Below are 13,426 nucleotides of genomic sequence, written 5' to 3'. Positions count from 1 at the left end.
GCTATCATCTGGCAAGTCCACAACAAACAGAATGAGTGCAGGTCAGCTCCATCTACAACCTTCATAGCTGCATTAGCTGGACACCACACCAACATTAGTAAGAGGTCAGGTCTCTAGCTCACTGAGCTATCAAAACTGAAGACCTTCCAGGAAAGAGTTGCCCAAAATCGAGCCAGCTCCAGTTCCACGTAGTAGCCCACTCTAAGTCTGGGGTACTAGTTTCAGACTCTGTTTCATATAAATCTGTATTTGTTCAGACACAGACCATCAAGTTAAACATAACATTCAGAACTCAATTTGTTCCTGACATGCAGAAGTGTAACAGGCAACCTTCAGCTCTTTTATTAGAAAGTACAGCCATTATGGATGCTCTGCCTTCTGCTATTAATCATTGAGAGCACCACTCCAGACATCTTGAATTGGTCCTTGTTCAAAACACAAGCATGAAAATGCACTGAAAATACACATGCCCTCAGGATATACTTGTTTACCCAAGCAGCTCTAGACAGGGAACATAAAAACAAAATCCTTTAAAAGAACAGCCTACAATAAACAGGACAGTGACAACACCAAATACCAGCAGTTTGAACCTTTCACTTTAAAATCTGGACATGGGGGAAGGAAATTTTATATTTTTATATATATATATATATATATATGAAGCACATAAGTTTTCACTAATGACTGATGTCTGCAAGCACCATGGAAAAAGGATGAAAAAATGAAGCAGCATAACCAGCATACCCACCAGCTTAACAAAGCCTTTAGTCAAGAGCTTCCGTTGCAGGGACAGTACAATGAGCAGGCCATCATGCAAGGCAAGAACTTTATTTCAGAAGGCACACAAACAAAACATGCAGCCTTCACGAGCTGTTTGGCAGCTGAAAGCAAGCTGCTCCAACTGTGCACAGTGCGAGAATGTACTGCCAAGGCTGTATTTAAACATGAGTGAGTAAAAAGACTTTGAGCTAAACTATGAATCTCTTACTTGTGCCCACTTTTGTGACTTTGCCTACAATGAGCTTTCAGGGTTTTGCAAGTAGATCTTTTGTCATGCTTCCTACTCCTGAACAATCAGAGCACATTTATATAAAAACATACTCATACTTACTTGACAGGAGACATAAGCAAGGCAAGAGACTGCATGAAATGAAAGACACCCGATGGGTTGTCCAAGACTTTGATCTGAAAGTGAATTTTAAAAAAACTAAGTACATTTAGAGAAGTAAAAAAAGGGTAAATTAGTTTTATTAGAGAAATTAAAATTTTGAGTTACATATTTTTCACTAGCTTTTTGTTCAGACTAAAAATGTATCCATAAAAGACAGTACCCACACCTTAGGGAAAGTATTACTATGGCAAAACACTGGGAGTTGTCCAAAAGACGTATTGATAGAAATTAAAGGAGGAAAAAAAATACCATCAAAAGCTCTAAAAAAATAAAACTTATGTCTTTGTTTCACATGTACTTCTGGGCACCAGGGGGAACTGGGATGTTGAACACAGGGTAAGTTAAGATCCTTCCACGTCAGTCCTAACACTTGGACTCTACGATAACCAGGGTCTTTTCTAACCTAAATGATTCTATGACCCTGTTCTATCCTTTATTTCATTGCTTGTCTTTCTCTGTTAACATAACTGCAACACTTTTCTGACAGCTAGATTTCCAACATTATCTCCTCTTGGAGAAGTAAAAATGTTCTTACTAAGGCCCTGGTGCCTTTTGACATTTGAACTCCCTCTGACCTATATAAAGTAAACTTCTTGCCCTTCAAACAAACTTCACCGAGAAACCAACCACAACTCGACACACGGTACAAAAAAAAAAAATAATTGTTCTTCCTCATCCCTTACACATCACAGACCTGCCCCCAATCTCACTTGTCTCACGTACAGCTGCTATTTCAAGCCTAAATATCCCTCCCTTTTCTTGGAGAGCACTCCCAGAACCTGAGGTGCATTGCAAGCCCTTGACTGCCCTTCATGGAGTCTCTCCAGCCAAGAATGATCTGTATTTCCCTGCTCATGGCTGGGCTAACCTGGGTATACACATCCCTTGATCAAATGCTCAAGTGTTGTCAAGATTCCACATACCTGGAAACACTTGGCAGTCATGAGGGATAGACTAGGCACAAGACCCTCCTCTCCTACCCAATGCACTCCCACGCCAACCTGCTGGCAGTAGAGAATTAAACATTCACACCTGAATGAATGGAACAGCCCACTCGCTGATCCCAGCTGGACACCGAAGGATGTGGTTGAAGAGGAAGAGATGGTCACCTGGGCAGCCAATTCTCTGCAACACTGACACCTAAAGGGAAGCATATTGCAATCTTGTAAATATTTTCAAGCTCGTTCCTTCAGTCCTGCCATCTAGACTAATATTTCTTTTTTCATTTCTCTTCCCTTGCTTCCTAACAAACCTCAGTTTTCAGAGCAAGTTAGATGAACAGCATTTAAAAGTCTGCCTGCTTAGCTCACGAGCCACAGACTGTTTTTTTGGTGTATGAAAGTTAATTACTTCACAATTGCATCAAAAACTAATTTATCTAGAAATCAGCAAGAAAATAATTTTCTCAAAAATGAAAAGTCCAAATAGTTTTACTTTCAAAATAAGAAAAAGCATAATAAATATTGAGTAATAAGTCCATTCTGAGGAGTCTTGGCTGCTCAGGTGACAGCCCTCATTAACGCTCCTGACCTCCACTGACTTCATTAGACAAGGGAATTAATTCTAAAGATCCAGTAATAGATTCTGTTCCTCAAGTAGAACAAATTAAAAAAAAAAAAAATCATTACACGTGGGACAGTAAGAGAAGCAGTGTCACTTTCAGAAATTACTCCCAAATTCATCCCATATATTGGATCAAACAGATATAACCATGTTTACTTCCTCACCAGTCTCTGCAGCCACATAAGAAGGTCACTCCAAAACTGAGGATCTTCAATAACTCTGCGAGTGAAACTGAAAAGGACACTGATACATTCCTTCAAGTGGCTCAAGTCTGAAGAAATATTCTCGGACTGCTTTGAAACTGTAAATTAAAAACAGAATTAACAGCTTTGATGAGCCAGTCTGGGAGCAGTAGTGTAAGTAGCAGCTTTAAGGCTATAAAGAAAATTTGCACTCCATATCTACAGATACCAAGAAATTTCAACACAGATGCTTGCTAAACCTGACAGAGAAGAACACTTATTTGGAGTATTTCATTTTATTTTACTTTATCTTATGCATTAGATGCTAGTTACAAGAATATATTATGGCTGCTCTGACAAAAAGGCATGCCCTCAACATAAACCTTGTAAGAACCACCTCTTACTAAGCAAATAAACTATGTGGGAGGTGGACTAGGAAGGGTAAGTATCCAGGGCAGGAGGGGGAGGAATATTTTAGCTTAAAGATTATATTGGCACAAACCCAAATATGCAATACAGCTAGGATGAAAACCAAAAAGATTTCTAAGTACTAGAGCAGTGAGATTTCAAACGGCCTTCCAAGAGGAAGTAAAGCAGGAAAAATCATCCAGCTGGTTTAAGAATTGTCCGTAATCAGTTTGGATAAGGGACCATGTTATATGTTGCCTTTGACAACATAAGATTGGAATGTGGGCATCCCATCCCACCCAGTGTTCCTCTATATTCCAGGGGCACTATACAACCTAGACAGAATGTAGCACTCCCGCATTCAGCTGCCACTCTCCAAACAAATAGCATAGCAGAACCGGAGTTCTCTCCATGAGTAAAAAGTTTGATGAGCAGGTTTTAGTATCAGAGGAGTATCAGTATATGAATTCCACCACAAGGCTCCAGAACTGCAGGTGAATAGGGTGCTGGACACCCTGAACAGCACGGGGAGGGGTCTAGTCCAGCAACACACCTTGTTCTTGCTGCTGAAGAGCCACTGATCTCAACAGGGACGAGCTGCTGAGCAACCTGTAGACATAGGACTCCACCTGCAACCGGGACAAGACCGACGTGTACGAGTGCAGTGCCAGTGTCTGGTGCACATGCTCCGTTTTGGCTTCAAACAGCTTTTTGAGTTCCCCCAACACGTTTTCATTCAGCTCCACTGTCTGGTAGCGATGGTGACCTGTCACTTTGCACTGATCTGCACAGACTCCCTGAAAGGAAAGACAGTATTTTATGTAAGTGGCTTTGTCATTTTTCTGGGGACAAGTGTGCTTATAGAAATTAATCTTGACATGACCCTCTCCCCAACAGATTTCAAGGCTTTCATAAAAGGCTTCACAGGTGGAAAAGACAAACCTTTCAGAACACCCTACATAGTTTTTTAGCATCACCCGTTACTGGATTAATATCCCTGACTTCTCAAAAAAATAACTCTATAAACCCTCAAAAACTCAAATTTAGAAACAGACATGAAGTGACTTGTCTGTACCACTGACACATGTGAACAAAATAAGGTCTCTCTACTCCCAGCGAGCCCAACTGGTTCTCAGTTTATAGATTTCCATAAATACTTGAATCTGCTATTTTAAAGCTAAAATAAGTACTGAAAGGAGATAGGTATCTTTCTAAGCTCCCAGAACTGAATATTTATAGAAGTTCCACACTGTACATCTAAAATTTTCAGAATTTAACTGTACTTCAACTTCTTCCCAAATTGGAATTAAAAACTAAGGCCAGTTCTCCTCTGTCCTATCTCAAATTCTTCAGAACAAGAAAACCATAATATATAATGTTATTGTTTTATGCAACCAGGAAACACGCTTCAGTGCCAGCACTTTGGAAGCTTAACTTGAAAGGAACCCTGTGTTTCCTAAGTCAGTAGAATAAGAGAAGGGCCACCAAGACGATCAGAGGGCTGGAGCACCTCTGCTATGAAGACAGGCTGAGACAGTTGGGGCTATGCAGCCTGGAGAAGAGAAGGCTCCAGGGAGACCTTAGAGCACCTTCCAGTGCCTGAAGGGGCTCCAGGAAAGCTGGGGAGGGGCTTTCCATCAGAGAAGACATGATAGGACAAGGGGTAGTGGTTTTAACTGAGAGAGGGAAGATTTAGGTTAGATATTAGGAAGAAATTCTTCCCTATAAGGGTGGTGAGGAACTGGAACGGGTTGCCCAGGGAGGTTGTTGATGCCCCATCCCTGGAGGTTTTTAAGGCCAAGTTGGAGGAGGTTTTGTGCAACCTGGTCTAGTGGTTCCCTGCTCATGCCAGGGGGGTTGGAACTTGGTGATCTTTAAGGTATCTTCCAACCTTAATAATTCTGATTCTATAGGAATTTTTAATTGGTATAAAGATAACAATTACTCTGGACATACAATAAATACATAGTGAATCAGGATGGCATAAAGCAAGAGGCAAGCTAAGCCAAGTGTATGATGCCCAGTGGGGATGTAAGAGTGAAGCCAAAATCTCTTTCCATGTAGAAAGCAATCAACACAAAACAGAGGGTCCAGGGAGGCTCAGTGTTATTCCCTAGGAAAATGGGAAAGATTCAGGTCTGTTCAGATTTCTCTCAACATCTCAGCTCAGAAACCATGCAGGAGAGGCACTGTACTCACAGGAACAACAGTGAAATCCACCACAAACACAGGTACTTAGCACCCTTGGACAATTTTGATTATGTGTTTGCTGGGACAATTTCATTCACTCCCACTATAACATCCAGCTCCAAAAAAAAAGTTACACAGAAAAAGAATGGGGGAAAATTTGTCTCATGCCTGCACCAAAGAGATCTGCAGATCCCTCTGATTTGCAAAGAGAAATCATGCAGAGTACCAGGACCACGCTGAGAGCTGCTAAAAGCACACCACCACTTATGGAGCAAGAGTTACTGGAAATGGAGGAACTTCATCCTCCCCGTGCTTTGATCAACAGAGTTGCACAGGAGCATGACTCAAGTTTCTCTGCAGCTGCCACCTCTGACAGCAGGACCCTCAGGAATGACGTCAGTGAAACTGTCCCTACAGGCAGCAGGCCAGATGGGACATCACCACTACAGTCACTCAAGTCCTACTCCACCACATACCCCGTGCTGGGACACGAATTTCACCCTACAAGACAGGCAGAACTGGCTGTACACAGATCATTCTGACCAACTGCAAAGAGATCCCACTAGCCTACACTCAGAGTTTAAAAATCAAACCACAAACTGTCTTACATCTCAGCAGGATGATACTCTGAAGTACTGGGCACTAGTGGAGAGACAGAAAGCAAAGGCAATCATCTCTTTCAGCACAAAACAGCTTAAATATTATATACTTCCCAGCAAGTAAAATCAATGTCTGCAGTTGCAGCGAAATAGTTTAGGTTCAAAAGCTGCTTCAGCAACAGCACCTGCACAGTTTTCTGTTGTTCTTTAAAAGTCCACAATCTTCCCTTCACATTTTGGCAGTCTGTCGTCATCGCCTGCAGCTCTGCCTCAGCCAGCAACAGCTGCTTCCTACAGCGCATGTAGTTCAGGAGCAGTTCATAAAATTCATGCCTCTCCTGATGAGCCACACTTTCAAATTCCTCAGCATAGGAGTCAACATTCTCTAGCCATGAACATGGCTCGAAGATTTTCAGTTGTTCTCTGGTAAAGGGCACCAGTTCTGGCTCAGCTGGGAGCTCTGGATACAGCCTTTCACTGTGCAGCAGCGGTTTAACTGCTATTACAGTTGGTCTCTCACAGGACAATTCAGCTGACAAGTCTGGATAAACTGGTTTCAACACCGAACGCTGAATACGTGTTTTGGATTTCTCAGGGAGCTGTGAGATAGTAGGAGGAAGCTTCTCTGAAGAACGGACAAGAGGACTTGTAACACCCTGTAAGTTCTCAGCTCCTTTGTCCCGTAAGACGCCCAGCACTGTCTGAGAGCCAGCAGTACTGGAATGGAAGGTACTATTCAGTAAATCACAGTTTCCTGATCCACTAGCAACTGCCTCCACACGGCTCTCAGGTTTATCCAACTTGCCTGTACCACTTTTATCAAAATCCCCCTCACTTTCCTCACGGGAAGGATTGGCTTTCAACTCTTCCACATCCGTGGGAGGCTCCGGAGCCACTGCTGAAGCTCCTTCATTTGCTGAAGATAAATTGCTCGGGGGGGCGTCACACACATCATTGGCAGCTTTTTCACCCCCTGCTTCATCACTGAGACAAATCTCTGTGAATTCTCCAGGATGTTCCACCTGCTCTTTACTGGCTAGAGAAGACACTTGTGCCACAGGAGGGAGGAAGACTTCATCAGGCTCTTGTATGCGGGACTCCTCATTACTTTTTTTCTTTTTTTCCTAGGGAAAAAAAAAACACAGTGTCACTACAGAGTGCATTTCTCCCCCTTGCATCCCAGATCCCACCATCACCAAGCTAGTGTTTGTCAACATCACAACTCAGAAAGCCGCTCCCAACACATCAATTTTTAGAACACTTAAAGGTTAAAACAGATGAATCAAACAGATCCTTGTTCTTTAGTTGCCCTTTGAAGACTATCTATCAGCATCTATTCTCTTGGTCACTTCTTGTTTTCTACATAAAAAGCTATAATGTCCCAGGACATTCCAAGATGTAACGGCTTTAAGCTGGAAGAGAGGAGAGAGTTTGGATGTTAGGAAGAAATTCTTTGCTGTGAGGGTGGTGAGACCCTGGCCCAGGTTGCCCAGAGAAGCTGTGGCTGCCCCATCCCTGGAAGTGTTGAAGGGCAGGTTGGATGTGGCTTGGAGCAACCTGGGCTGGTGGGAGGTGTCCCTGCCCATGCAGGGGGGTTGGATCTAGGTGATCTTTAGGGTCCTTACCAATCCAAACCAGTCTGTGATTAAAGTGTAAAGTAACGAAATAACAAGACTTTGAATGCTAAACAGAGTTGCTAGATTTTACCAAATTACAAAAGTTATGTTGAGATTTGCCTTAAGTTTTACAGAAATATTTTAGTGAAAATTATTTTTTAAAAAGTACTTTCAAAATAAATAAAGTCTGGAATGCATCCCCAAGTTACATTCTATAACAACCACAAAATCTGAACAAATACAGAAACACCTGTTTTAGATAGCTGTTATATACTAAAGATATAGAAAAACGTAGCAGTGACAGTAAGATTATCCACTTCTAAGTTAACATCAGTCTGGAGGAAAATAGTTCCCATAAAACTAGTCTAAGGTGCAGCTTAGCCTCCTGCACAAAGCAAGGCACAGTAAATAAAAGCTGGGTAGGAAAGCAAGAAAATATTTTGTCAATTTGTAAAGCAAAAAACTGGGAAAGTGTTTTGCCAATTTGTAAATTGCTAGTGTATGCTTACCAGTTTACTAGAAGAGAAATTGGGAAGGGTTAGGTTCCAAGGCTCCAGTTTTGATGACCCACACAATACAACAAAGAACACAACTGAAATCAGGAAAAGCTCTCAGTGCTCCTCCGTGACTGGGGAAATGATGATACCTTTGGAAATCTGCTGGCAGTATCACAAATACTTTGACTAAACATCTGACATGACTCTGCCTTATGAAAGGGTATACATGAAAACAGCTCAAACCAAAGTTGTAGCTAAGCTGAGTCTTAAACTTGATTTTACCCCAAACACATACCCACAGCTTCTTTATAAAATGGCAATACACTGCCTTTGATTTCAGGCTGTTTTCCAGTATACTAAAAGCTGTAAACACTTCTGATCACAAAACACTCCTGACACTCCAAGGCTAGCTAAAGCTATCGGTGAGAGGTAAAAAACAGGTCATCTCCTGCCAATTAACTCAAAGTCAGTAATTTCCACAAGATACTGTATCACTTGATCATATTTTTGAATGTGTACTGTTCCATGTACTTTACCAACACACCCTGGTCCTTTCCCCTCTGCAATCTCCAAGTTCCCTCTTACACTCCTCACACAGGAGAAACTACTTTCACCTTTCAGCAGCATGCTGTATTCCTCCCAAAGAACTACAGCTAGATAAAATATTTGGTTTCTTTAAAATGTATGAAGTGCCTCTCAGTTCTCACTTTCCAAGGCAAAAAATGCCATAATCCATCTGAAAAGATGAGAGAAATCAGGTTCTGAACTAAAATGAAAGCAAAACCTGCTGTTCTGAGGTGTAGCCCTTCAGCCAAGTGACGGTTGCTCATTAGCCTTGTCCTGTGCCCAACCATTCTACTCTCCTAGCACATCCGTGAAGAAAGGACACCCACCAAGATGCACACAGCCTCATCCTCACCAGTTCCAGGTTCACTGGTATTGCCAGCTCTCTTGTGTTTGCATCAGTTTGGTGCTACTGGTACTGGACAAGCTTAACTTTGGGGCTACTGTTTTCAGAAAACCCCGGGCTCTGTTCCATTACTTGGCAGCCCCGCAGCTGAGCCAGCCTTTCTCCCAGCTCATGAGAATTTCAGAGTTTCAAATGATTTCATCTGTTTCTGAGGCATGGGAATGGAAAAGTCCTCGATGTGACTGGACCCCAAACCGCATCCTCAAACACTCCTCCCGCCTATTAACAGAGCTGAGCATAATAATAGCAACACAAATATCAGGAGCAGGTCATGCGTAACGCTGCAGGATTCTGGAGCCTCACATGTGACACAGCCAGGGAATTGTTTGGCAGTGAATTATACCTGAAAGGGGTGGCCAGAGGCAGCAGAGTCACCATACACACGAGGCTAAGGAGCTACCAGCGTCACCCTGACTCACTGCCTTGCAGCAGGGAACTGATTCTCTCAAGCAGCAGCCCTAAGGCTTGGCTGAATCACAACAAAACCAGTGACACACTCTTCTGGGACTGCTTTTCCCTCCACTCTCTAGGTGCCTTTATGTTCAGGAACAACAGCTGCATCTGATACTTGGACCTAACCCTTGTTTTACAAATTAGCAGCAAATTAACCCACTGATCTATCTTCACAGGCCTGTAACAGCCACAACTTCCAAGGCCTGTGCTCTGCCTGGTGCCGTTTACAACACGTACAGGTTAAGCATTAAGGGAAGAGCATCTCCACTTTGACTCAACTCTGAGGCAAGATACTTCACTTTGGATCAATTGGATCACTTCCATGAACTACTGCAATTCTGCACAACCGTCACGGTCCGGGCCAGGATGAAGCCAATTTTATTTCTACTGATCTTTTTTTTTTTCTTTTCAGAGGACACACTGAACAGTGACAACAGCAGAGCTGCAAGAAAAGCAAAGCCTCTAGAAAAGCTGCTGGTACCAACACCACAAACATGGAACACACACACACAGGATTACAGAATCACAGAATGGTTTGGGTTGGAAAGGTCCTTAAAGATTACCTAGTTGCAACCTCCCCTGACACTTAACAACCACATCACCAACTATTAAAAAACAAACACAGTTGCCTGGTATGCGTGGCCTCATGTTGAAGCATTTCAAAGGCAAAGCTATGCTTATGAAGCAAGCCTGTCACCCCACACCACACTAAAACACTGCTGAATGCTGATACAAGTCCCACTGCTTCACCACAGAAGCAACTCCAGCTGTCTGGCAACACAGAGCTACTTGAGAAGGCCACAGGCTGGAAGAACAAAAGACTTGTTTACAACCTTTCACAGCCAACTACCAGACCGCCTTCACCTGGCTGCCAACTACTCTTAAATCCTTCTTAACAGCGCGTCAGAAACGTGCAGACATTCTGTAGTCTTTTCAGACAAACAACCCGCCCCTCCCTCCCCCTCCAACTGGTTTCAGCAAGAGGAGGACAAACAAACACGTATGTAAACACCGCCCAGAGCAGACACCCTTTCGACTGCCTTAAAAACAAAACAAAACAAAAGTTTAAAAAACGGGGGAGAGGGGCAACCACCCGACCAAACAAAAAACAGCAACAAAGAGTAACCCCAAAAAACGAGCCAAATCCCTTAAACCCCTTGACCAAAGCCCCAGCATCAACACACACACACAAATATACGTGCACACAGACAGGAGGACAGACACACACCCCTCTCCCCTGACACAGGCACACAAACAGACACACAAACACACACACAAACACAGCCACACAGCCACACAAACACAGCCACACAGCCAGACACAGCCAGACAGCCAGACAGCCAGACAGCCACACAGCCAGACACAACCACACACAGCCACACACAGCCACACACAGCCACACACAGCCACACAAACAGACACACACAGCCACACACAGCCACACAGCCACACACAGCCACACAGCCACACACAGCCAGACACAGCCAGACACAGCCAGACACAGCCACACAGCCACACACAGCCACACAGCCACACACAGCCACACAGCCACACACAGCCACACAGCCACACACAGCCACACAGCCAGACACAGCCACACAGACACACACAGCCACACAGCCACACACAGCCACACAGCCACACACAGCCACACAGCCACACACAGCCACACAGCCACACACAGCCACACAGACACACACAGCCACACACACACAAACAGACAAACAGACACACACAGACAAACAGACACACACAGACAAACAGACACACACAGACAAACAGACACACACAGACAAACAGACACACACACACACACACACTCCGACCCCCCCGCCCCCGGGAGGCGGCAGGCACAGACCCACCGCCGGCCCCAGCCCCGTCCCCCGCACGGCGATCCCCCCGTCCCCCGCACGGCGGATCCCCCCAGCCCCCCCGGGCTCCCCCCAGCCCCGCTCCCCGCTACCTTGGGCCTGGCCCTGCCGCGGGCCCGGCGCGGCTCCCGCACCGCCTCCGCCATGGCGCCCGGCGCGGCTGCGGGGCGGGCCGGGCCGGAAGCGACGCGCCGGGCCCGCCCCCCGCGGGACGGCGCCCAATCAGCAGCCAGCTGGCTACGGGAGGCGCGGGGGGACACGCCGGGCCGCGGGGCGTCTCCGCCTCAGGGCCCTGCCGGGGAGGCCTTGTGGGTGTCGTGAGGAGCCCGGGGGGGCCGGGCCGCTCCGGGGGGCTGGGGGGGACCCGGGGGGCTGGGGAGGAGGCCGGGGGGGCTGGGGAGGAGGCCGGGGGGGGTGGGGAGGGGCTGGGAAGGCTGAGGAGGAGGCCGAGCTGCTCTGGAGGGGCTGGGGAGGAGGCCGGAGGGACCGCGGAGGAGGCCGGGCTGCTCCTGGGGGGCTGGGGGGGAGCCCGGGGGGGCTGAGAAGGAGGCCGGGCTGCTCCTGGGGGGCTGGGGAGGAGCCTGGGGAGGCTGAGGAGGAGGCCGGGCTGCTCTGGAGGGGCTGGGGGGGAGCCCGGGGGGGCTGGGGAGGCTGAGGAGGAGGCCGGGCTGCTCCCGGGGGGCTGGGGAGGAGGCCGGGCTGCTCTGGAGGGGAGCCCGGGGGGGCTGGGGAGGAGCCCCGGCTGGTGCTAGAGGGGGAAAGCGAGTGTGAGGCCTCCTGTAAGAGCCGCTGCGGCCCGTCCGGCAGCTCTCCCGGCAGCTCCAGGCCTCCCCCCCACCCCCCCAGAGCCGCCACTCGCTGCTCCCCGCCCCGCTGTCCCCCTGGAGCCGCGGCTGACGCCCGATCCGGGCCGCGCCGGGAGCAGAAGGGACTTTTCTCCCAGCGCCCCAGCAGGGCGCCAGCCCGCCGCCGCAGAGGACGCCGTCGTGAGGGAGGGAACCGTCTTCCAACAGGCAGCGTCTGCCCTGTGGGACCTCGTGTTCAGGGCTTGAGGAGACCGTATGCTGTCAACGTAATCTGTCATTTGTAGTATGTGTGGGAAAAGTAAAGCTGGACGTCAGTCAAGGTGGGGGATGCATTGATCCTGACTGGGATCCCATTGTATGTTCAGAGGCCATTTTTCTCCCCCGAAAGGGTTGTCAGGCCCTGGCTCAGGCTGCCCAGGGCAGGGGGGAAGTCCCCATCCCTGGAGGGGTTTCCAAGCCGTGTAGATGTGGTGCTGAGGGACATGGGGCAGGGGTGGCCTTGGCAGGGCTGGGGGAATGACTGGACTGGATGATCTTGAAGGTGATTTCCAACCCAAATAATATGATGTGCCTTGGCAGGCACAGGGCTGTGCAGTGCTGAGCTGCACAAGCCCCTCAGCTACAGGATGAGCCCAGCTGAGCCATGGTTATGGAGCCTGCAGGCAGATCCTTCCAGGTACCAGCCCTTAGAGGCACCTGCCTAGTCCTGCCTGTGTCTGGAAATGCAGCCAGGAGTTCTCATGTAAACTTCCTTTACTAATAGAGCTGTTTTCTTGTGATAATTTATGTTTTATCCCAAAGGACTGAAAAGGGAGAGTTCTGTCTGACTCTGCCTGACAGCAGGGTGCCCAGAATCTGATTTATTCACTATCTGTATTCTTATTATTATTCTGTCTCATTAAAGCAGTTCTCTTATTAAGGCATTTGTCTTCTCTCTCTCCCAGGGCAGGGAAGGCAGGATGTCTATGAGAAAGCCTAGGGGCATGGGAGGTGGCCAAAGTCTTCTGCACCACGTAGAAGACAACCAGGCAAGGGAAGATGCCCAAGATAAAAATGCCAGTTCAGCTTTCATGGGCACACAGACTTCCTTCCCAGTAGCT

General features: G+C 47.0%; 1 protein-coding gene and 1 long non-coding RNA gene across 4 annotated transcripts in view; one reads left to right on the top strand and one right to left on the bottom strand.

Annotated features, from left to right (window-relative positions):
- Positions 1–11,684, bottom strand: part of EPG5 (ectopic P-granules 5 autophagy tethering factor) — a 61,741-nt gene extending 50,057 nt beyond the window's left edge. For all 3 annotated transcript variants that reach the window (XM_051642684.1, XM_051642685.1, XM_051642686.1), the window contains exons 1-6: positions 11,613–11,684; positions 6,299–7,237; positions 3,878–4,121; positions 2,899–3,035; positions 2,204–2,311; positions 1,112–1,185 (exon numbers count right to left, since the gene is read on the bottom strand). In XM_051642684.1, the coding sequence (XP_051498644.1) occupies positions 1,112–1,185; positions 2,204–2,311; positions 2,899–3,035; positions 3,878–4,121; positions 6,299–7,237; positions 11,613–11,666 (1,556 nt within the window). In that variant the 5' untranslated portion in view covers positions 11,667–11,684. The remainder of the gene's footprint in view (positions 1–1,111; positions 1,186–2,203; positions 2,312–2,898; positions 3,036–3,877; positions 4,122–6,298; positions 7,238–11,612) is intronic.
- A 73-nt stretch (positions 11,685–11,757) lies between these two features.
- LOC127395585 (uncharacterized) lies at positions 11,758–13,249 on the top strand. Its single transcript, XR_007891826.1, has 2 exons — positions 11,758–11,828; positions 12,328–13,249. It is a non-coding gene; the product is annotated as an uncharacterized LOC127395585 (long non-coding RNA).
- The last annotated feature ends 177 nt before the right edge of the window (positions 13,250–13,426 follow it).

This window comes from Apus apus, chromosome Z (assembly GCF_020740795.1).
Source record: "Apus apus isolate bApuApu2 chromosome Z, bApuApu2.pri.cur, whole genome shotgun sequence".
NCBI lineage: Eukaryota > Metazoa > Chordata > Aves > Apodiformes > Apodidae > Apus > Apus apus.
Note: the sequence above shows the minus strand (reverse complement) of the source record. Positions and strands in the feature narration are given on the sequence as shown.